This window comes from Parasteatoda tepidariorum, chromosome 8 (assembly GCF_982258835.1).
Source record: "Parasteatoda tepidariorum strain Cologne lab strain chromosome 8, Ptep-v5.0, whole genome shotgun sequence".
Lineage (NCBI taxonomy): Eukaryota > Metazoa > Arthropoda > Arachnida > Araneae > Theridiidae > Parasteatoda > Parasteatoda tepidariorum.
In genome coordinates, this window is record NC_141762.1 from 30,479,017 (window position 1) to 30,503,206 (window position 24,190).

General features: G+C 27.3%; 1 protein-coding gene across 2 annotated transcripts in view; it reads left to right on the forward strand.

Moving 5' to 3' along the window:
- LOC107449971 (laminin subunit alpha-1) overlaps nucleotides 1-24,190 on the forward strand; it is a 198,571-nt gene that overhangs the window by 122,051 nt on the left and 52,330 nt on the right. For both annotated transcript variants that reach the window (XM_087150090.1, XM_087150089.1), the window contains exons 18-30: nucleotides 152-378; nucleotides 1,098-1,306; nucleotides 5,768-5,874; nucleotides 12,141-12,327; nucleotides 14,084-14,190; nucleotides 16,757-16,940; nucleotides 17,873-18,012; nucleotides 18,996-19,229; nucleotides 20,116-20,256; nucleotides 21,114-21,287; nucleotides 21,610-21,786; nucleotides 22,732-22,856; nucleotides 24,171-24,185. In XM_087150090.1, coding sequence (XP_087006216.1) covers nucleotides 152-378; nucleotides 1,098-1,306; nucleotides 5,768-5,874; nucleotides 12,141-12,327; nucleotides 14,084-14,190; nucleotides 16,757-16,940; nucleotides 17,873-18,012; nucleotides 18,996-19,229; nucleotides 20,116-20,256; nucleotides 21,114-21,287; nucleotides 21,610-21,786; nucleotides 22,732-22,856; nucleotides 24,171-24,185 — 2,027 coding nt within the window. The remainder of the gene's footprint in view (nucleotides 1-151; nucleotides 379-1,097; nucleotides 1,307-5,767; nucleotides 5,875-12,140; nucleotides 12,328-14,083; nucleotides 14,191-16,756; nucleotides 16,941-17,872; nucleotides 18,013-18,995; nucleotides 19,230-20,115; nucleotides 20,257-21,113; nucleotides 21,288-21,609; nucleotides 21,787-22,731; nucleotides 22,857-24,170; nucleotides 24,186-24,190) is intronic.

A 24,190-nucleotide genomic window follows, 5' to 3' on the forward strand; every position in this document is an offset into this window, starting at 1 on the left:
TGAATGAGAAAAATCGATAATGTACCAGTTTGATTTCTATTCCCAGTTTTCATATATTTCTTTTAAATTGTTGTTGTAGGTACTCTTTTTATTGTAATTCTCCTATGTATGTTAAAGCTTACCATATTTACTTTTTGAATCTTAAATTCAGAGTTGTGCCCACAATACAACTGGTCATCGTTGTGAGATGTGTAAGGAAGGATTTCATGGAAACCCTCTTCGAGGTAGCCCTGAAGACTGCCAACCTTGTGCATGTCCTTTGTTGAATGAGGAAAATAACTTTTCTCCCACTTGCAAAGATATTGTTACTACTGAAGGGGCTACAGACTACATTTGTACTGCCTGCGCTGTTGGTTACATTGGCAATAAATGCCAAAGGTAAATTTTGTAGTTCTTTTTAAAATGAGCTCTTTCTATTTCATATGTTTGAAAACTGAACTTGTTTTTCTATTCTATTCTATTGTTTTGATATTCTATTTGAAAACTGATTTGTTTGTGTATTCTATTTCATGTTTTGTTATATTAAATTTAAGAAATTGTTTTACTTTTTGAATCTATAGGCCCTTGTGATTTTTCAAAACTTTCAAATTTCTGGATTTTTTAAAAACAAACAAACTAAAAGCAGAATAGATTTTAATTTTATAAAAATGTATAAAATTAATCCTGTGTTTTGCTTAAAAATCTACTTCTTATTTTAATTTGTAATTCATTATGTTTGTTTTGTACAACTTGATAAAAATCTGACAGTAATATTTAATGTTCCTTCAAACGTAAAAGAGTCCTATATAAAATTTTGATAAAGTTGCGGCCAGCTATTTGACTGGTGCTTTAATTGCATCTCTCAGGCTCATGTAAGTTGGAAACCCTTGATTTATAAGATATATTAAGTTTGCACTGTTAGCTAATTATTTAAGTTATATTTAATTTCATACCTTATGAAAAATCTCATAAATAAAATATTATTTTATTGAATTTTTTACAGATTATTTTTTAAATTAAATAATGGTTTAATTATTGAACAGTTGATCATTAATGTAAAATTTTAAAATATATATTTATAGTTCCTCAATTTTTTTTCTTGTTTTTTTATGATTTAGGTGTGCTCCTGGTTACTTTGGTACTCCAGGCACTCCAGGTGGATCTTGCCAGCCTTGTGATTGTACTGGAAATGCTGACACATTTGATCCTACGTATTGTGACCATATCACTGGACAGTGCTTGAAATGTATTGGAAATACAGGTGGATGGCACTGTAATGAGTGCTTAGAAGGACACTATGGCAATGCTTATCATCACGTTTGTAAACGTAAGTATGTTTACTTTTTTTATTTTTAGTATTACTTCATTATTTCTGTGTCTAAGCCATTTTGACACATGTTTTAGAGTTAAATTATTAAGGTTAACTTTTATAGAAGTTTCCCCGGGTTTCAGAAAAGTATCAAAAGGTAGCCAGAAATGCTATTTAATTATTAAAAATAAAAAGTGCATGAACTCGGGCAGCTTTTTTTCTTTGCATTGTTGTATAAAATACTATTACAGATTGCTTAAGTGAGAATACTTGTTGCTCATCTTAGTTATTGTTAAAAGTTCAAATGTAACTACAGGAACGATATTTTGTTGATTTTAACTGCGGTCATTAAAAAAAAAAATTCCTTAAAATAAATATTTTTTTACTAAATTTTATTGAAATTTGAGATCATCTTTTCTACTTTCGTTTTTCAATAAAAATAACTTTCAAACTATAAGAATGGTCAGTAATTTAGTAAAGTTAATTCAGTTTTTTCCCTGATATATACTCCAAAGATTTATACTTGCTTTTTTATGTAAAGATAAGAAACAACGTGATAGATAGGGATTTTGAAAAGTTTTATCCAAAGAGCTATTTTGATGTTATTGCAAAATAGTATGTTCTCCTTTCTAAAATGCTATTAAAATACAATAAAAATAGTCATCTTCTACCGACCAATGGCGATATTTTGATTATGATAAATATTTATTATAAATAGCATTGAAACAAAAAAAATGGCACTTTATATGAAAATTTCGGTGCCATGGTGATTAATTTGTACTTCTTACTTTTTTACTTTTTTTTACTTAGATTTTTATATAAATCCTTTTGACAAAGTTGCATTACTTTCTTCATGTACATATTCTCTAATTCAACGAACTTCTGTGTTTGATTCTAATATTTATTATTTTTTCTGTTACTGCTTTCATTATTTTTAAAGGTAACTATGGATTTATGTTTATCTGTTATAAATTTTCTATGCTTTAACTTTTTATGCTTAACAGCTTTCATAAAAATTTAAAATCATTAAAATATCTATCTTTAAATAATAAAAATTTAAATAAAGTTTACATGGTGTTTTACACAATGGTATGTTTTATTAATAGGAAAAAATAAACAAATTTATTATTTTATTTTTTCTAATATGAATATCCAGACAGAACTAAAAAACTAATGCGTCTATTTATATTATTGAATCCTAATTTTTTATGTGTAGTGTCAGTGTAGTTTTTATCATATAATTTATCCTTAGAAGTTGTTAAATTACGAGTAAAATTTTTTTTTGGTTAAGTCATGAAGAACTTCAAAAATTCTTAACTTAAATATCTAAAAATTTTCCGATTTAGGAATTAAAACGAATGTTAATATTGTTAATGATTAATTAGATAGTTTTTATTAGTACTTATTATAATTTTTTATTTTATATGTGTATGGCAGAGGCAATATACTGAATTAAAGGCTTTAAAACAAACAAATAAATAAATAAATGCCTAAATAAATAAATGAGAAAAGTAATTTCAATTTTCTAAAAAGATTGTTACTTATAAATTAATTTTAATATCCTCTATCACAAAAAAATATTCATAAATTTTTTAATTTATACAGTCATTAAAATCAATTTATATATTAGGGAATATTCAATGTTATGTAAGTAGCACCAGAATTTTATTTTTTATCGAAATTTAATTTTGTTTATTTATTTAATACTTTGCAGGTATGTATAGATGTTTAATTAGTCTGTTTTGAAAATTTTCATTTTTGTGGCAGTGTTTTATTAAAAATTTTATTTGTCTTATTGATTTATTGTAATTTTAAAAGAGATTAAAGATTTTAAAATTTTTTAAAATTAATTGTAATTTTCGTAAATAATATTTTTCTTAAGATATATTTCACTATTAGCAAGTTATTTACTTTTCGTGTTAAATGTACTAACTCTAAAAATAGAGAAGGTTTAGAATTAATATTTTAAATTTTATTTTATTGGATTAGTAAATTATATTATATAAATGTGTTATAAAATTAGTTATTGCTAATTTGTTATTTGGATTAACTTAATCATTGCAACTTGTCAAAACGTGAAACACCATGAGTTTTTCAATTTCTTTCTTATAAGCTTATTTTCATTTTATTTAAAGATTACTTTTATATGAGTCTATTTTTTTCTAAATAGAACGTTTTTAACTTATTTAAAACATTTCCTATTGAGAAGCTCTGCTGTCGCAGAACTTTTCAGGTTAATTTTAATATAATTGTTATAAAGCTCTTATATTGTTTAGTTGTAAAATATGTACAGTGCACGAAAAAAGAAAAGGAAATGAACCACCCTGAATAACTTTTGATGTTTTGATCAGATTTTCACATTCCTAATGGCTTGAAGAGATGACCTAATTAATAAGTGCAGACAATATTTTAAGTTACGAAATCAGACTCAAAAACGTACTTTTTCTGAATAAACATACCTTTATTTTGACTGATTCAGGCTTCTGACCCCTAAGTATAGCGGATAGCTGCAAATCTGGAAAATGAGGTTCTAATAGCTTGAGTACTTTTTTAGTGAATTGAGAAACTTTTGCACACAATTATAAAATTCGTTTATTCAAAGATAATTCTAGGCAAAAAATAACTTATAGTAAATATTTTTTATATTTTTATCAGTTTATTTAATAATGGTTGGAAAAATTTTGAATTGTAAGGTCTATAATTTTTTTTGCATCATTTTAAAGAATGTAATGATACCTATCAAAATACAAAATTTGAGCAAATTTTATTTTTATTTTGCCACGTAAAGTTACATTCTTCAAAATGATGTAAAAAATTGTATACCTTACAATAAAATTTTTTTCGACTATTATTGAATAAAATTACAAAAAATAATAAATATTTACTAAAATCACCCCCTCGAGCTTATTAACAGTTCTAGAACGTTAAAATCCGATCATTAGATCAAAAGTTATTCAGGGTGGTCAGTTTTTTTCCGGTGCACTATACATTATTATTTATTTGAGACTTAAGAGTTTTAAATATGTCCATTACAATCTATGTGCAAATGTTAATTAGATTTTTAAGTAATTTATTTTAAAATTAAACATTTTCATACAATTTAGTTAACTTCTTTAGTCACTTATAACATGGAATAATGTCTTAGTTTAGAATCAGAATCTGCAAAGCTTACTTATATTCTACATTCAAATTTAATGAAAATTTAATTGCAATTTTTTAGTTTTTATTTATTATTAAATGAATTGAATTTTATGTTATAATATAGCTGTAAAAGTGATTAATATTGAAATTTAATTTAAGATTAAGCTTTTATAAATCTAATTATGAGGTGTGTTTAAAAAGTAAAAATGCATTACATTACGGTAATGATTTATTTAATTTAAAAAAAATTGCTATACATATGGCATTCAGCTCGAAGATATTGTTCTTGCTGTTGAATCTGTTTCTTGCAATACATTTTTTCCATTTGTTATGCAGATTTGGAACATTGCTGGATGAGAATGAGCCTTTATCAAATGTTTTTTTAATAATAAGCATACTTCAGATATTCACAGATTGTTTTTATTTATGGGGAAGACATTTAATGATAAAATGTAATTCAATAGGAGAGCATCATAGAAGCAGACTTTCTGCTATCTCTAAATAGAAAAGACAAATATAAATATTACTTAAAATTTTGGTAATCACTCTCCTTCATAAATTTTTTTTTGGCAAAGCTTAACTTCATATTTGATGTGATCCTGAATTTGCTGAACAATTGAAAATAATTTAATTCTAAGAGCCTACTTCACATTTGGTGTATTCCTGAATTAGCTCGACAATTGGAAACACATTTCCTACAAAAAGCATACTTCACACTTTTTGAAACCCTGAATAGGCTCAAACATTGGAAACACATTTAATTCAAAGAGCATACTTTACACTTGTTGAGATCCTGACTTGGCTCAAACATTGGAAACACATTTAATTCAAAGAGCATACTTTACACTTGTTGAGATTCTGAATAGGCTCAAACATTGGAAACACATTTCCTACAAAAAGCATACTTCACACTTTTTGAAACCCTGATTAACTGAACCACTGGAAACATATTTAATTTAAAGAACATGCTTCACATTTGGTGAGATCTTGCATTGACTCAACCATTGGAAAGACATTTAATGTAAATCAGGATTATCATACTCATAGCATTATCAAACCCACCTTTCAAAAAAGATTATATCCAGTATTGCTGAATCATCCATAACATTACCTTTCTTCTCATCTAATTCATATGCAATATATTAATACTTTTCTTACATATCTCATACAGTCCTTGCATGTTTTATTTTTAATTAGAATTATTTGTTAAATTAGCTATTTAGAACTCAGTATAGCTTCTTAAAGAATGGGCATTTAGTTGGTTAGGTAGTTAGTATTGATGGTAGTAATTTTAGATTGTGATAGTTTGCAGATGAGAACATCTCTGGTTCCTTTCAGCCTGCGGATGCCATCCACTTGGATCAGAAAATTCCATCTGTGATAGAGACACCGGGCTTTGTGAGTGCAAGCTGAATTATAATGGAAGGGAGTGTGACAGATGTGATGTAAGTTATCTATCAATTTCAAAAGGTAATTTATATGCATGAACAAATATAGCTATTCAGTTATAGAACTACTGTACATTTTAGTTTTGACTATAGAAAGACTGAAAGCTTTTGGAAATGGCAGAATAATCCAATTTCCTGAATTTTTCATGTCCCTTCTTCATTTTGTCTGGTAACCTTTTATTCCCTTTTTTAAAAAAAAATTATTTTTGCAATCGTGTGATAAACCTTTAATTTTCACGAAACTAATGAGCTTATTTATTTGATCTGTAATAGTTTTAGTAATTATTTTTTAAGAAAATGAGAAAAATAATTCTTTGTGATATGAAAATTACCAATAGTGTATATGTTGAAATTGCCGACCGGCCTGTGTAGGGGTTAGGGAACTGCCCTTGCATCAGAAAGGTTCTGGGAGGGTTCGAATCCCGGACAAGGCATGGATGTTCTTTCCTTCTCTGTACTATCTGTCCTTATTGTGGGAGCAACGTTAGCCCACCTAATATGGTACCCCTGAAAGAGAGGCCAACAAAACTGCCCTGTAAATGCCTGAATTGACGAAAAATGTTAACACAGGTGGGCATTGGAAAAAAAAATATATATATAGATTGAAATTTAGGCACATTTTATTGCAATATGCCGGAGTTGGGTTTTTGACATAAAAACCAATTATAACCATCAAATACCTACCAAAAAAGTGTCAGAAATTAATGAAATCTGACAAAAACTGTCAAAAATCTGGAAAATTTCTTTTTTGCTATTGGGAACATTTTATTAAAAGTTTAATCATGTATAATATTTACACTATAATTATAACCATAATTATAACTTATGTATAAATCATGCATGAAAAAGAGCTAAAATTATTGAAACTATAAACTAGCTTTTCTTAAAGCATGGTACTATTAATATTTAAAGATCAATAATATTTGCTATATTGTAACTTTACAGTTTATATTACTGGTAATAACTATTAGTTATTAATTGTTAGCAATCTAAATTTTAATTTTAATACCTTTAATGTCACACTTTAAACAGATTTTTTATAGATTATGTAAAACTAAAGCGGTTGAAATAATTCTTAGATCTCAACTTTTGAAATTTGTTTTAATTCTCAATATTTGTTAATACTTCTATGTACAGTCAGCAAAAAAAAAAAGATATCACCCTGAATAACTTTTGTTCTAATGATCGGATTTTCACGATCTAAGTGTCGATCTTAATGGTTCCCGGGGGTGACCTCAAATATGCTAATTAATTAGTGCTAACTATTAATTAAGTTACGAAATCAGACACAAAAACGTACTTTCTCTGAATAAACATGTATTTTTTTTTACATATTTGGATTTCTAAGCCTCAAAATATAGGGGGTAGCCGCAATCTGGGAAATATGGTCCCCATAGTTTGGTCAGGAGAGCGATCCAAAGTTCGTACCCGTTAATGTTAATTTCACTTTTTACGTTTTTAGTCATATTTTCAGAACTAATAAAGCAATTTGAAGAAAATTGCTCCCACTCATAAAACTCATTTACCCAAAGATAATTTCATGAAAAAAATAATTTTTAATAATTATTAATTATTTTTTATTATTTAATTAAATTGAGGATGAAAAAATTTTGAATTATAAGGTATGAATTTTTTTATACCATAATAATCTACATATTTTTCAATAGAAAAATCTAAAGTTTCAACTGTTTTTATTTATTAGAAGCTGAAAAAAATTAAAATTAATTATTTTTGAAAAAATAATTTGGCGACACTAAAAAAATGATTAAATGGGGCGATTAATATTAAAATGTGATAAACTTGCAAGGAACTTGACTTCTTGCGCGTAGTGTAAAATTTCATTCATATTTTTTTCGCTAATAATCGTTTGCTAATCTTTTTATTTTTATTTCTTTCAAACTATAAAATACGATGTTTCTTTTTAGTCATTTAATAATTTATTTGTAATTTAGTAAAGAAATTATAAATAAAACATTTTGAATAAAAAACACTTTATTCAACGAATGTCTAGTTTTATAAAGGCGTGCTTCTGATAGAATATGATTATGCACCTGATTGTGCTTACTTAATGTGATTATTTTTTAATTTCGATTTTCTTTTTCAATAACTGATACAATTTCAATAATATACATACGTATGCATAGATTTGGAATAATATATTTATCAATTTCTTGAATATATATTTTATAATTATTAATACGAATGCGTAGTCAACATTTTTAATCATCTTAAAACTTCGCCCGGTGGCTGAGCGGTAGCGCTTCGCGCTGTCGTTCCTCGGGCCGGGCAAGGCTGACTCAGCCTTTCATCCCTTCAGTGGGTCGATAAATAAGTACCAAGCATGATTGGGAACTAAACACTGGGGGTTCCGCGTTCGGCTGACCACCTGACCGGAACATCTGCTCCTGCACCCCAGAGCCCTAGGTCCAGAAAACTGAGATGGGCACAGTAGGCCTTGGCCCTCCATGGGCTGTCGTGCAGCTGAGTTTAGAGTAGAGTTTTTTAAAACTTCTTTACATCTTATATATCGCCTTAATCTTAAAATAAATTTGTAAATTACCTGTCTGTACGTGTTTCGCAGAATTATTTTTCTAACTTTTTTATTGAATTTTAATGCAATTTTTTTAAAATTCTATTATGTATATTTTTTCCAATAATATACTAATCAATCGTTTAAGTACTTTAATTTATGTTTTTCTTTAAAATAAAATTACTTTTTAAATTATTGCTAAGTTCTTATTGAAAGAAAACTTAGAATTATTGCCAGCTATCTGAGAATTAAATCTTGTTAAGAAATTAAAAATATTCTACTGATCACACACAATATCATTCGAAGCAGAACAGCTGACTATTTACTAAAAATACTATTGTTTACGAAAAATGAAGATAAATTATTAATTTTATTTTTTTTATTGCTTCTTATTTATTCGAGTAATGAAAAGTAAATGCGTATGTGCGCACAGGGGGAAAATTTAACAGATTGTTTTGTTTTTTAAATGAACAAAAAACTATGGGCATGCAATTTTAATTAAACATTCAAAGAAAATCTTGTGCGCTAACCCTTTTAAGTTACCCTTTTGTCTTAAAAAGTTGAAAATATTTGCTTTAAAAGTTGTTTGTATGATTTCTCAACTTTTGCACAGTTCAAAAAAATATTGCTATATCAGGAAAATGTTCGATATGCCTTGTTTTGTTAAACAACTACTAAAATAAAAAATTGTAAAAAGATTTGAAAAACGTGCTATTTTTAGAATCATCATCTCAAAAATTGTTCTTTTACTCCATTTGACTTTCTTCTTCTTAAATAACTTATAATCATAGTTTTAACACACGTTTTGAAGAAATTATGTATACAAATTTCTCCTAATATTTCGTAATAAAAAAACAAGAATATTAATGATTTATTTATACAGTGAAACCTGCCAAGTTGACCACACTTGTAAGTTTTACATCTGAATAAGTTGACCTCAATTATCAAGAACGGAAATTTTCCTACATAATAAAGAAGCAAAACCTTTGTAACTTGACCACCTGTCTATCTTGTATGTTGACCACTGAAATAAGTTAATTTTGTCTAGGAGTATTATGAAATTCTATTCTAAAACCCTCATAAGTTGACCAGAAAAAAAAATTCAGAAAATTTTCTGTCATTTTGCAATGTATGTTAATATTTCACTTGTTCGGTGAAATAGTGTAAAAAGCTAATCTAAACCCTTTTGTGAGTTGACCATCTGGGGAAACTGTAGGGAGTCAGCTTTTGACCATTTCGTTCATTCATTCTTTGAAAACAGGTGTGTTAGTTGAAAAGTTGCTCTTCCAGTTGCAATAGTGAGCAAATAGGCTTATATGTGTAGTAATAACAGAATAAATTTTGAAGTGTTAAAATTTTGTTTTGTTAAAGTTTTCAATGTTTTCGTGTTCTGATATTTTAAGAAATTATTTTTATTAAACACTTCACATGCATAACTAACAAAATAATTTTTTTTAAAAAGTTATTTAAATATAAAAATTATTTCTGTGTAACAAATTGAAGTTCGTTTAGGTTTAAACACATTTCTTGAGATATTCATTTGGCCATTTGCTAAATCAAATTTTTAAGTCAAGTAAAAAAAAAATTTAAATGTATAGCAACATGTAGGAAACGAAAAAGTAAACAATGTCCCACCCCTTCTATAAGTTGACCACTTGTCTACGTTGGCCACTAAAACAATGCACATGAAGTGGTCAACTAACACAAGTTTTACTGTAATTGTTTCATTGAACCAGAGTAGTTAATTGTTTTCGTAATAATCGGCCTTACAACTATTTAACTTAGATTCTTTGGACTAGGCGTCACTTCATGCATGTCTTTCGAGATTGAAATTTCAAAGATAAAATGTAAAAATTACAAGAATGCGTAAGCTGGTTTCAACTAACAAAAAAAAGGGACAAAATCGTTGGCAAAAGAAGTTATCTCATGAAAAGAGTGTCAGAGTTGAAGAAGTATTGTAAAAACTGTAACAATTGTTACTCTTGTTTAATTAAGGGTATTATAAACCTAATTTTCTTTTAATCATGTTTTTTAAAGAACTAACGAAAGGAGTGTGTAAATAACATCAACTCGTAATTTTCTTCGTGTTTTTTTTTTGTTTTTATTTATATTTACAACTATTTAATTTCTATAAAATTTTGCGATTATGCATCAGAATCGCTATCTTTTTTCAGGTCCACCTTTGCTTGATCACTTTTTTTTCCTTTCCTGAGAAGCTCTTCATAAATTTATGATAACTTATGAAAATTTGGTTTTAATTCAAAACTGTCATACAAATTACATTAAAACAGCTTTAAAAAAATAAATAATGTCAGATAAAAAGTCAAAGATTCTATAATCTTGGAGAATCAAAAATAATTTATTAATTTATTTAAATTTCCTTTTTAAAGGAGATTTAAAAAAAAAAAAAAAAAGCCCAGAAAGCAGCGCGAAAAATTATGGTTGCTTAGCAACGAGAAGCACTATCTTTTCCCATCTTGTCATTCATTCAGTTTCTTTATGGTTGTTATAAATTATTTCCCCTTCTATGGCGAGGTAATTTGGCATATTTTTAAACCATCGCCAGATATATAAATCCTTATTGCGACCTAATTTACAACCCATTTTTTTCGAAATTTTGTCTACCCCCCCTATTTTAAAGGTCAGGAATCCAAATATGTAAAAAAAAATACATGTTTATTCAGAGAAAGTACGTTTTTGTGTCTGATTTCGTAACTTAATTAATAGTTAGCACTAATTAATTAGCATATTTGAGGTCACCCCCAGGAACCATTAAGATTGACACTTAAATCGTGAAAATCCGATCATTAGAACAAAAGTTATTCAGGGTGATATCTTTTTTTTTTGCGGACTGTACATGACCATTGCCTATGAATCATAATTATAGTATGGTCTTTGATGAGTAAACTAATTGTAATTTACAAAGAGAAACATGATAAATAAGTTTGTTTAAAAAGTTATGTTTTTTGATCAATTGATTCCAGGTTTGCTAAAGTTATATTAAGTTATATTTAGTACAATACAGTAACTAGTTAGTACAGTAAGAGCTGTTTAATTAGAACAGTTATTATAATAAATTTCTAATTACAGTAGGGAACCGATTATCCGGAACGATCGGGACCATCGCTATTCCGGATAACTGATTTTTCCGGTTTTCTGAAACGCTACAAAAAGCCGTTTTTTTATTGTTAAACCCAACTAAAAAAAAAAAAAATATTGGAAATAATCTTAAAAAGAAGAAAAAACGATGAAGTAATACACTAATAATTATTTCCAAAATGATGGTAAGGTAAACATCTTTAAAAAAAGAAAGAAAAATCCTAAAATCTTATGAAGAAAAATTTTTTTTTTTAAAATGGTGGGAAAATGTATCGAATGTTGTTCCGGTTTTTTGGTTTTCCGGTTTTCTGATTTCCGAATAACGGGTTCTGTACTGTATATGGTATTTTTATATGTTATAATAGTTTTAGTCTGTCTACATTCTAGTCCATTCAGCTCAGCTTCAATAAATATTTTTTAATTTTGGCTTTATTCATTCAACTTTAATCAATGGTACAAACAGATAAATCATTCTGGAGGAATGAATGGCTATTAATAGCTTGCAAGACCTGTAAAAATTGAATCTAAATACTATTGGAGTAATTCAAGAAGTGAAAACAAACGATGTGTTTGTGTCATCTATACTAGTGAATGATTTGTTTATGAATTATTTCATTCTTTTTGCTTTTTTCAGTATGGCTTAGGTAATATTGAATTAGGATGTCTGCCATGTCGTTGCAATAAAACTGGAACAATTCATGAAAATGTGGATATATGTGACCCCGTATCCGGGAAGTGTGATTGTAAACCTGGTGTATTTGGTCTTAAATGTGATACTTGTCTTGAAGGATATTACAGCTTTTCTGAAAGTGGTTGTAAATGTAAGTGACACTTTATCTTTTTTGAATAACATTATATTACCATGTGAAAATGAAGAAATTGTTTAATAAAGCTTATAATCTAAAGCAGGGATGGGCAAACTATGGCCCGCCAGAAGGTTTTATCCGTCCCGCGGACAAAATTTAAACTTGTGGCAAATATAAACAATATGCATCCATTTTCTTGTCTACTTTGTTTAAAACTATTTTTGTTCTTTATTTTTTAACAAAGTACTGATGGCCTTTTTACTTTCTCAATTTTTGTTCTACAAAACATAAATTGATGGAAATAGTTAGCACAGACAGCTTCAATTGGTAAAATGTTGAAAGCAGAAGTTCTTTATAGAATAGCCATAGATTGGCTCCAACGAGCGTTTGTCTTTCTCGAGGAGCAGACATACGGAATCTAATATAGGTGAATACTTCACACGTGGCAGACTGCACATTTTAAGCTCCAACGAGCGGATTTTTCTGACGGCGCAAGTTCTAACATTATTTATTGAGTATGGAAAAATTGAGCACATGCAACGTCATTGTAAATAATGGTGAAATTATTAAATGTATAAAATGGCTACTGCCTTTTTGGAGTTATTTGTAAAATTTTTTTCACCCCAAAATGGCAACTAAAAAACGCGAAGTTGATTTAGAGTGCCATGCGTTCAATGATGAATTGACTTCATTTTATTTTAGAAGTTAGAATTTTTATTTTAGAAGTTTTTACTCGGCCCACCAAACTTTTTTTTTCTCGAAATTTGGCCCTCGACCAAAAAAAGTTTGCCCATCCCTGATCTAAAGAGCAATTATTCCTTTGGAGGAATCTTTATAAGCAAAAAAATTTTTTTTTATAGAAAAGAAAACTTTCCTTAATTTTTTTTCAATTGTAAATATTTGTTTTAATGTGTGACTATAATCTGCTGTGATTTTATAATGCAATCAAACACTAATGACATTCAAATTTGCAAGTGGCATTTTCAGTGAAATCTTTTGATTAAGAAGAAATACAACATTTGTCTTATTCATATTTAAACATGATTTACAATTTAAATTATAATATTGCCGAAAATTTCAAAAGGATAAATATATGTGGTTAAAATTTTTTTAATTTAATTTAATTTAATAAATTTTTTTCTAGCATATTTAAAAACTTTACATTATTATTATTATGTTACAACAATAACATACTGTACTATGTGCATGACTGGTATGTAAAATAGAAAGCATGATTTTAGCTAAATTCAGTATATAAATATATATTTAATTTAAAAAAGTTATGTGGATGGAAAAAAATGTTTGATAAAAATGAGTTTTCTGAGCTGCAGAGAGAGTCATTGTCATAGAGTAGCAAAATTCCCTGTCAGCATGTCAAGGAATTTTGCTAATTCACAAATCTGTCAGTGAATATATGCAGCAGACAGTTTTTTTTGCCAACTAAAAACGCATCACTGATCGTATCTCACAAATGGCGGGCACTTCATTAAATTAGAATATTTTAAAGACACTGAACTGACCATACAGTTTACCTACACAGCTGCAACTGAGCACAGTTGTTTCCAAGAAATGCTAGGACACGACATAAGCACTCGTTGCAATGCACGCTTCATACAAAACACACATAGCAAAACAGCCCTTACTTAAAAAAAAAAAAAACCTCGTATATATACCCATGGATTATTCTGAATTGTAATTTTTTTTGGATATGATAAATTAATAAATGTGTTTCTCTTATGGTGGTGATAACTGGTATGTTTAATTATTTAAGGGTGTGGTTGTGATGCTAATGGTGCTGCGACACCTCAGTGTGAAGATCCAAGTGGGCAATGCGTTTGTAAGAAGAATGTTATTGGCAAGACTTGTAATCAATGTGCAGTATGTTTATTTTAACTATTCTTGTTTATGCATTTCATGCCTAATTTTATTTTACAGGATATATGCTTAACTAATTAAAATTTTTTGATAAATTGATTTCCAGTTATTAGAAAATATATTATTCAAAAAATATGTACGAGAATTTGTTTTAATCTGTCATATTCAGTGACCAAAAGGAAACAGATTAGGTTTTAACCCAATGACGGTTCTGCGGGTAAAATGTCATATTTTCACCTGCAGTCTTCTCTGCATAACAAAACTGATTTTTACATGTTATTAGATAGGGAAATAGTGTTACTTACTTATCCTCTTTATGCCAAAATGGCACATAAGGCCTCAGATCTTTTTCCCCACTCACTCCTGTCTTTGGCCAGGCAACACGCTTCTTCCCATCCAGTTAATCTTGCTTTACTAAGATCTTCCTTGATGCATCTTTACCATGTTAGTCTTGGTCTCCCTCTTTTTCTCTTTCCGTCAGGCACCCATGAGCTTGCAACATTTGCAGGATTGTTTCTATCTGTTCTTAGTATATGGCCAAACCATCTTCATCTTCGTCTTCGAATTTCTTCATTAACAGATGAGATATTAGCCTTTGTTAAAAGGTCCTTATTTGTTATATTATTGGGCTAGAAGATTTTTAGTATTATTTTTAAGCATCTATTTGGAAAAGTTTCAAGTTTTTCTTTTTCTGATTTCCGGGGACTGCAGCATTCGGTATACAGAAGAATGGAACGCACAGTAGCCTTATAGACATTTATTTTTGTTTTTAATTCTATATTTGAGGCTCTCTAACAAATGTACAGACCTCAGAAACAGGATCTAGCTTTTCTGATTCTCTGGTAAATATCATCGTTACTTCCGCTGTGTTTGCTATGTTTAATAACAATAGCTCCGAAATAAACAAAATAATCAACCTCTTTGATCTTTTTAGGGTTGATTTCTCTACTTCTGTTAGATTTCGCATTTATTCTCATTATTTTTGTTTTACTTTTATTAATTTGAAGGTCAATTTCGTTAGCATATTTGTAGTTGTTATGGAGACAATGTCGTCGACAAAATCGAGGTCTTTTAAAGTGGTGTAAAACTTCTTTTCTATTCCTCTTTTCTGATTGTGGAAAATAGTGTATTAGGGAAAAATATTCTCCTAATTTGGTCCGTATGCTAAACCACTATTGGTTTAAGCTTTACATATTAATGAATTATTATTTATAAATTAATTGATTGTAAATTATTTTTTAATTAATAGAAATCATAAATCATTTATTAATAGTATCTCTCTGAACAAGAAAACTGAATGTTACAACGAAGTTTTTTGACTATACCACTGATTCCCTTTGTACTAAATGTTGAACAGTATCAGATAATTTTTATTCAAATTAAATCATGGATTACAAGTATGTGAAAAATAATTTCATAATAATATAATGGAAAGTTAAAGAATAATTTAAGATTAAGAGTTTCAAGTTGAGTTTTTTAAGCAGCAGGTATTTTTGTTAATTTTTTTTTTTATAATTATTTTTATTATCATGTTAGTTAAACTCTGCTGACCAGTAGTTAAAAAATGTTTATTATTTTGTCTTACCCCAAGGAATCGTAAAATCGTATTTCTCACGAATTTTAACAAAATAATTTTCATATTTCTTTACAAAATAAACTTCAGCTAAGTTATGATTTTATGCTAACAGATGTGATATATTTATTTTAAACACAAAAAACTTTCATATTCTTGTACATTGATACATAAAAATATACGATGCTTGTTTTTATGGTGGATGTAAGTCCTTTCAGTCCCTGAGGGGATTTTTTTTTTCAAATAAAAGGAATTATCTCTTTGTTAGTAAAATTTTCTTAAATTATAGTTTAAGTCATATAATTTTGCTGACTTTGTATTATAAATTTTTATGATTTCTTTAAATAGTAACAAAATAATTTTTCTGAATATTCTACTCTCAATTTGGATCAGAATTAAAAAAAGAATAGTATTGATATGGACTCCTTATAGAATCATAAAAAAATACTTTTTCAAAACACTTGGAAACTTCTCAAGTTATTGTTGTTGTTTCTAATGACACCTAGACGAGCTAAGCTTGCCACCTATTGGTATTTTCCAGGTACGCCTTTCTTCAGGAAGGTGCGCCTTTCATTTGACAAGAGAGCACTGCAAGGGTGAAAGTACATCTTGACTCAGAACCCCACAAATATATAGCAGCACCACTCTTTTGTGAGGCTACTTCCCTTATTTAAACGCAGATCTAAAGAGGAAGGAATATTTTCAGAACCCTGTTACCCATTATATTCTCGGAGACCAACCACAGGACTTTTTACTCCACAGATTTTACGAGCATGCATATCACATGTACTCGGTGGGTCTTAGCAGAGTTGAGGATCGAACCTCGGCCCCTTGGGACCAAAGTTCGATGTTCTAATCACTGGTCTACCACGGGAAGTAATTTAAATTTGATTAGTGTAGATGCAATGTTTTGATGAAAAAATTAGTAAATTTTTTAATCTTAATTTTTTTTACTAGAAATTTATGCAAGTACAAAGATGATATTTTTTAATATAGCCTGAAACCTGGAATTTGTTATCCGGTAAAGGATGTGAAGATTGCAAGTGTGATGAATTGGGATCTGTAAGCTTAGTGTGTGATGAATTCAATGGGATATGTACTTGCAAACCAGGTGTTGGTGGTGACAAATGTGACATGTGTTTACAAGGTTATTTTGGATTTTCCACGACTGGATGTAGAAGTAAGAATTCTATATTATTGTTATGTAATTGTTGATTTATTATTAAATATAATTTTGTATTGTTATATGATTGCATGTGATCATTTGGTATGTTTTTCTTTAGAAAGATACGAGTGAAATGAAATTTATATACCTCTATTTTTTGTTTTGTTTTTAAAAAAATCTGAATTTTTATTTTATGCTCTAAGTTAATTTTTTATTTTTTTAAAATCACTTTAAAGTTTATAAAAGTACTTAGTGAACTTTCTTGGATTGAAGTTGCAATATTAATCATTAACTCAAAATTGAAAAAAGCGATGATCTTGATTGCAGCATCAAAAAAGCTAATTAAATTTTTATCTTTATTTTAAAAATTCTGATACTTCCTTTAATATTGCATAAAATGATTGGATTACTTATTTATAGGACTTTTTGTTATTGATATAATTTCATATGTACCACAATAGGGATTCATCTTTTTAAATTATTACAAATGTGGAGTTTAGTGATATGTTGTGCGGCGGAAAAGTGAATGTTATTTTATATTAAAATTAATGAATAAATAATATTTTTATAAAATATAATAATCTTATAAAATATAATATTAAATCTATCATTTCATTTTTGTATACCTTTCTCTTTTACAATTGTAATTTTTTAAGAAATAATATGTTTAATAGAATAGTTGTGTATTTTTTCACCAAGTCTTAGTGTAAATTATTTTGCTATGCATATCCTGTTGCTGCTTCATTAACTTTAAAAAGCTTTTCTGACTGGCTTTGAAACTATATTTTCCTGAATTTGATTACTGCAATTTATGTTATCTCATAACGTAAAAAATATGAAATAGAAACATCACATTATAATAAAATTTGTATGGACACAGTAAACATTTTATAATACTAAAATGTAATTCATTTATTATGATAAAAATTATGTGAACCTTATTTTAGAATGTGAACCTTGCCAAAATTCTGGACATGTCTGTGATCCTGATACAGGGCTGTGTGTTTGTCCTCCTAATACTGAAGGTGAATACTGTCAACGATGTACTTCATCATCATGGGGTTATGATCCAGTTCAAGGATGCAAGGTAAAAACATTATTTGTATTCTTGTTTATATTTTATTTGCTCAAATCATTATAATATTTTAAATTGAATACAATTATCAACAAGAAAGAAATTTTTTTAAATTCAACCAATAGTTTCATTTATTCTTTCTTTGCATTTGTATTTGTTTCTGTTATTAAGCACATCGTACAAAAACTAGAAAATTTTGTAATAGTTCAATAAGAAAAAGTTTTTTTTAAAAACGTGTAGAATTTAATAACCTAATAATGTAGAATTTAATAACCAACCTAAAAATATGAAAAACTAATTAAAAATATAAATGCCTCCAAAATAAGACGAAATTTAGGAAAATGAGTGTGAATATACAGATTAGAAAATCTTCTTCTTCAAACTTATTTAAAAAAAAAAAAAGCTTTTTGTATCCTGATTTAATTTTTCAATGTTAATATAAACTTAATGCAACAAGAAGGTGCTCAGTAGCTTGTAATCATACTTATTATTTATTTTTCTTGATACATATATATAAAAACAAAAATCTCATAATGAATGAAGCAGATATTGAAGTATGATAAATGAAAAATTCATTACTTAATTTTACACTTGTGCTGTTGCGATTTACAAAGCTTCAGTAAAAATAATCTTTCATAATTTTTTTTAACTTTGTACCCAGAAACAAATTAAATCAAATGTCACATACATTTATTCCAAGCAATGTGCTTTGAACTTTGAACCTTAAATTTCATAAAAGAAAATTTTGTTTAGTAATTTTGATAGGGTTGTACCTTGTACCTTAGGTTAATATAAAAATTGTCTTAGAAATTATTTAATTGAAGTTAGTTTATGAAAATTCGGAAATGTTGTTAAAATACAAGCTTCAAATAATAAAACAAACACTTCAAAAAATTTCTGTTTTTCACATAGAGAACAAATTTATACATCATGTAACCAAAGATATTTTGATTCTTGTATTGTGACAAACCTTTAACTCTAATTATTCTTTTCAGCTTTGTGATTGTAACTTCAGGGGCTCCCCAAGTGATAATATTTGTGATGTAGATAATGGTAATTGCATTTGTCATGAAGGTTATGAAGGGAGACGGTGCGACAAATGTCGATTCGCTCATTATCAGTTCCCGGATTGTATGAGATGTGAATGTCGTTATGATGGTACAGATCCTTCCCAATGTACAGCTGAAGGTCTATGTCAATGTGATGAAAATGGTCAATGTCCTTGCAAGGTGATACTTTTGTTCTTCATATTCCTTTCATAGTATTGTAACAATCACCATAAATCTTTTTTTAAAATACTTTATTAATTTAAAAAAATATGCTCACTAGAGTTATCAAATATTTGAGAAAAAGAAAAACTACAATGTTTCAGAAAGCTGAAAAATCACTACTGAGGAAAGTGGGACTGAAAACATCAGAATTCTTTTGATAGCCAGGCGAAGCTGGTGAGTGGAATGGTGATAATTAAAAATACCTTCTGCGATTCAACCAGGCATTATAACTGTTTTGGATATTCATCTCGCTTTCCTGACTAGTGATTGTGACAGTGCCTTTTCCTTGCTTAAAATTTAAATTGAATTGAGACCTTTAATGTGATTACTTTGATGAAGAGACTATATCTTTTTTTAATTGTTTTTTTTTAAATCTATGATATTTTATTTATTTTAATAATTTTCTTCTTCTCTTTTCAATATTCTGTAATTTTTTCCATGTTATTTCTACATTTTGAACTTATTTTATGAGTTCTACATACTTATGCGCAGTAAATAAAACTTATTAATTTTCTTCATTTTTTTTCTTTTTATCCTAGTTGAATTTATTTATTGTACTATATATATATATCAAATCCTAGTTTATATAAATTCAGGTAAATGCAATTAAAGCATTTGTATACTACGAGTATTATGATTTATACAAATAATTTTCGGATGAAAGTATTATTTTTATTTTTATATTTTGTATTGCTGCAATAACTATAAGAAACAAATGCATATAAGTTATATTTATTAGTGATTGAAGATATCATAATTGTCTGTTCCTTATTGTAATAGTTAATAATTTCATTGATAAGTAATCGAGGATACTTTATTAAAAATTTAAATACTTTTAATGCAGGAAAATGTAGAAGGAGTTAAATGTGAATTTTGTAAACCTGGAACTTTTGGATTGGCTGTTGATAATCCACTTGGGTGCTATGAATGTTTTTGTTTTGGCAGATCTAAGGATTGTAAGCAAGCGGAAATGGTTTTGTCTCAAGTAAGTTTTTTTAAAACCTATCTGTTGCATGTCTGTATCAATTTACCGACTATGTTTTGACTATGTCTTTTATTATTGTATAAAAAATTTTTATTTATAAAAAAAAGCATGTGAGGTATACCACACCCCAAACGAATAAAGCAGTAGAATCTTCCAAATCTGTTTAAACCAAAATTCCCTATTGCATTTAGTGCTATATTTTATTATTTAAAAATATTATATTAGTTATTTTAATGGTTTATGGTTATGAAAAGTACGGCCTGAAACACCAGTGTCTTTTTTTTGCATTTAGAGATAAAATCTTCCAGACTTGGCTCACTTTCAAACAATATTTTTCAAGTTTGATTATATAGATCTAAAAACACAGTAATTGATTAACTTTTGAATATGAATTAAAAAAAATTCTAACTACGTTTTTTTTATTTTTTATTTTAAAACAAATATAATTCAGATAGTCTTAACAATTTTTTTTCTTTTTATAATCAAAAAATTACCAAAAAATTTTTTTGCTTGTCATTTGAGCATCAATAAAAATATCTATATAAAAGGGGCACTGGTGTTCCATTTGCGCCAAAGAGTTAACATCTAGTGTTTCATTTTTGAAATAAATTTTCATGCTTGTGAAAGTTACTAAAAATTTGTGTAAATGTAAATGACATCATGACTTATTTTAACGAAAATTGTTAGATTTGCTTTTTTCTTTTTAGCTAAGTTATATGTTTTCAAAGTCTTCAAATATGATATTTCTGAATGGTGGAATTGTCCTAGTGCTTCTTATTCTTTTTCAAAATCGCACTTGCACAAAACTTATTTATTCATAAATTTTTAAAAAATATTTTCCATCTATTTTATTTTAGATTACCACTCCTCCCCGAGAAGTTATATTTGAATTAGGAAATACTCCTTTGGGCCTATCATCTCATAAATTTCTTCTAATACCTGGACAAAATGGAAATGTAAAATTGGGAATTCCCTACATTATTGCTCAACCAGTATATTGGATGCTCCCGAAAGAATTCCTTGGAGAAAAGGTAGTCAGTTGTTCTGCAACTATATTCTTTCAATTAAGTTTTGTAATATTTCAGTGATATTTTGTTTGAATAAAGTTAAAATTTAATGTAATAAGACTGTTTAAAATTAAGAAACTAACCTGGAGCTTGGAATTAAAAAAGTGAAAATATATGATGTATTTTTATATTACATTTATACATGAATATATTTTTTTTCAATTAATGTATTATTTTATATTACTTATTATATAATTACTTATTATATAATTGCTGTTAAGCATTCTGTTTTTATGTAAGAACGATTTTTATAATGTTTCATTAATTGTTTTAAAAATTTTTTTAGACTAGATCATACAATGGTGTATTGAAATTTCATATTGAGAGTCGTAGCTCCAGACGTTATCCTGATCCTCAGTTGTTCATATATCCACTTGTTGTAATAGAAGGTAACAACCGCAATCTTGTCCATTCACCATTTATGCCTATATCTGGTGGAAAATACAGTGTTCGCTTTCGCGAGGTAATTGCATTTTTATTCTATTAAAATAAATTAAAAGAATTAATTTGTGTTTTGATTATTTTCAAATACATTAAGAATTTTTCATCATTTAAATATATGCATCTTATTTTATGAGGTGACCTCTTTTGTTTGATAACAAATTATAATATCAAAGGCAAGTTCTAATTTTTCAAGGTAAGGCATGGAATGATGTAGAACCCTTTATAATAACTGGTTTGGCATGTAAAATTACATTTTATTCCTAAGACATATTACCCCAGATATATAAAAAAATTTCTTTTTAATCTTCATGTTTTATACAGAATGAACTTTTTATTATGCCATTTATCTTAAAGATAAATCTAATATTTTTACTGCAGTCATACTAATATTAATTGTACTATGTGTTTTGGTCACTCTTGACTTCAATTTGATGTCTGTAGTTATTGATGTGTAATTTTTGATACAATCATTTTGTTAATTATGAATTTGCTATCTGTTTTCAAAGTTAATATTATTTTCATATGAATAATATTTAGTCAATTTATTAAGCTACTTAATCAATTTTTTAAAAAAATGTTGCCTGGGAGAGTGTGAATGAACACCTTTTTGTGTTCCAACTTAAAAATAACTGCATTTTAGGGCTTTGGCACTTAAAAAATGTACTCTTTGATTTTAAAATTGTTTAAATGAATATATATTTGGCTTAGTGCAAGAACAACCAGTCTCAATATTCGATTAAGTGCTAGTGTTATCCTTTTAATAAACTTCTATCAGCAAAAGCAGCCGAAATCAAATGTAAGATAAGAAATAAAAAGAATGGAAAATTTCTTCCATTGATCCCATATCATATCATGAATATGATTTTGTTCACTGCAATATTTGTTCAAGAATTTGAAAAGCTTTTCTTCGTTTCTATTTGCTATCTATTTTTTAAATTAAATTTTATCGTAATTTGTAATTTAGGATGAATGGACTCAAAGAGAAAATCCTGAAGTTCCTGTAACTAGAGCTCTTTTGATGTTAGTTTTACAGAATGTTCAACAAATTTTAATTCGAGCCACTGAAGGTGCTGATGTAAAAATTTCAAGGTATGCTAGAGCTTCTCGTTTCTTTCTAATATATACGTGGTCGTTTATTTCTTATATATATGCATTATTTTTCTAGTTGAAGTTATCAAAATTTGGACTAAACGGTGTTGGTAATCTAAACTAATGATCTTATATTTATTTTCATATTTGTTTACCGAATTTATTATGAGTGAGGTAATTGAGATAATTTTTTTGTGATACAAAATAGTCATGCTATTAAAAATGGTGTTAGCTGTAATAACCACATTTAGTTGCATTTTGTTTTGAAACTGGGTACATTGTAATAATATTTTGTATGTTTTAAGCTTTTGTGAGTTTGTGATTAATATTATTAACATTTATCTATTTTTTTAAATTTGGGTTTATAGTCATGTTTAAAATTTTTAATCCAGTTTTAATGATTCTTAATCAAGCAAAAATTAGTTGAAATGAAAGAGGTAATAATTTTCAAAATTTTAATTGCAGTTGTAATATTTTGTCTATTAAATATGTAGTAAATCGTAATACATTTTTGTAGAGTAATGTTGTGAAGAAGTTTACTTTAAAAAAAGCGAAGGTAACCAATTTAAAATAGGTAACCAAAATTAAGTCTTGGTATTTAAAGCAACTACCAATATACATAACACAAACATATATTAATTTACAATTTGACAACTGTCTAAATTCTGATTTTATAAGTTTTTAAATCAACTTTATACTACTATATATATATATATATATATATATATATATATATATATATATATATATATATATATATATATATATATATATATATATATATATATATATATATATATATATATTTATAATTGCATATGTATTTTAAGTAAAAGATGTTACATTTTTTAAACAATTGTACAAATAGATTAAAAGGTTAAACATATCAGATTTAAAATTTATGTCAAAATATAAAAAATACCACAATTCAAATTAAATTTAATGCACTTTTGCTTTATACTACTTTTAAGGTATAAAAAAATTCACGAATTACTAAGGTTTAAAAAATTCACTAATGTTTGTAATATTGTAAAAATAAGATGATTGATTATATTAAGGTTATACATTGGCTATACCTTTCATTTAATATTTACATTTAATTGACATAAATTTTATAATAAATACTTTCATTTCAATATACTTAATGAAAATAGTATAAAATTTAAATTCATATTTAAGATAAAAAGGTAATAAAAATATTTTTTATGTGTCAAATGGAATAAAATTATATTTAAAATCTTGTAATAAATATGTGCTATGCAGATAAATAATTTATAAATTATTTTAATAATGTTTTATTCTTTCTCCTTACAGTGGCAACCTTTTAAGGTGAG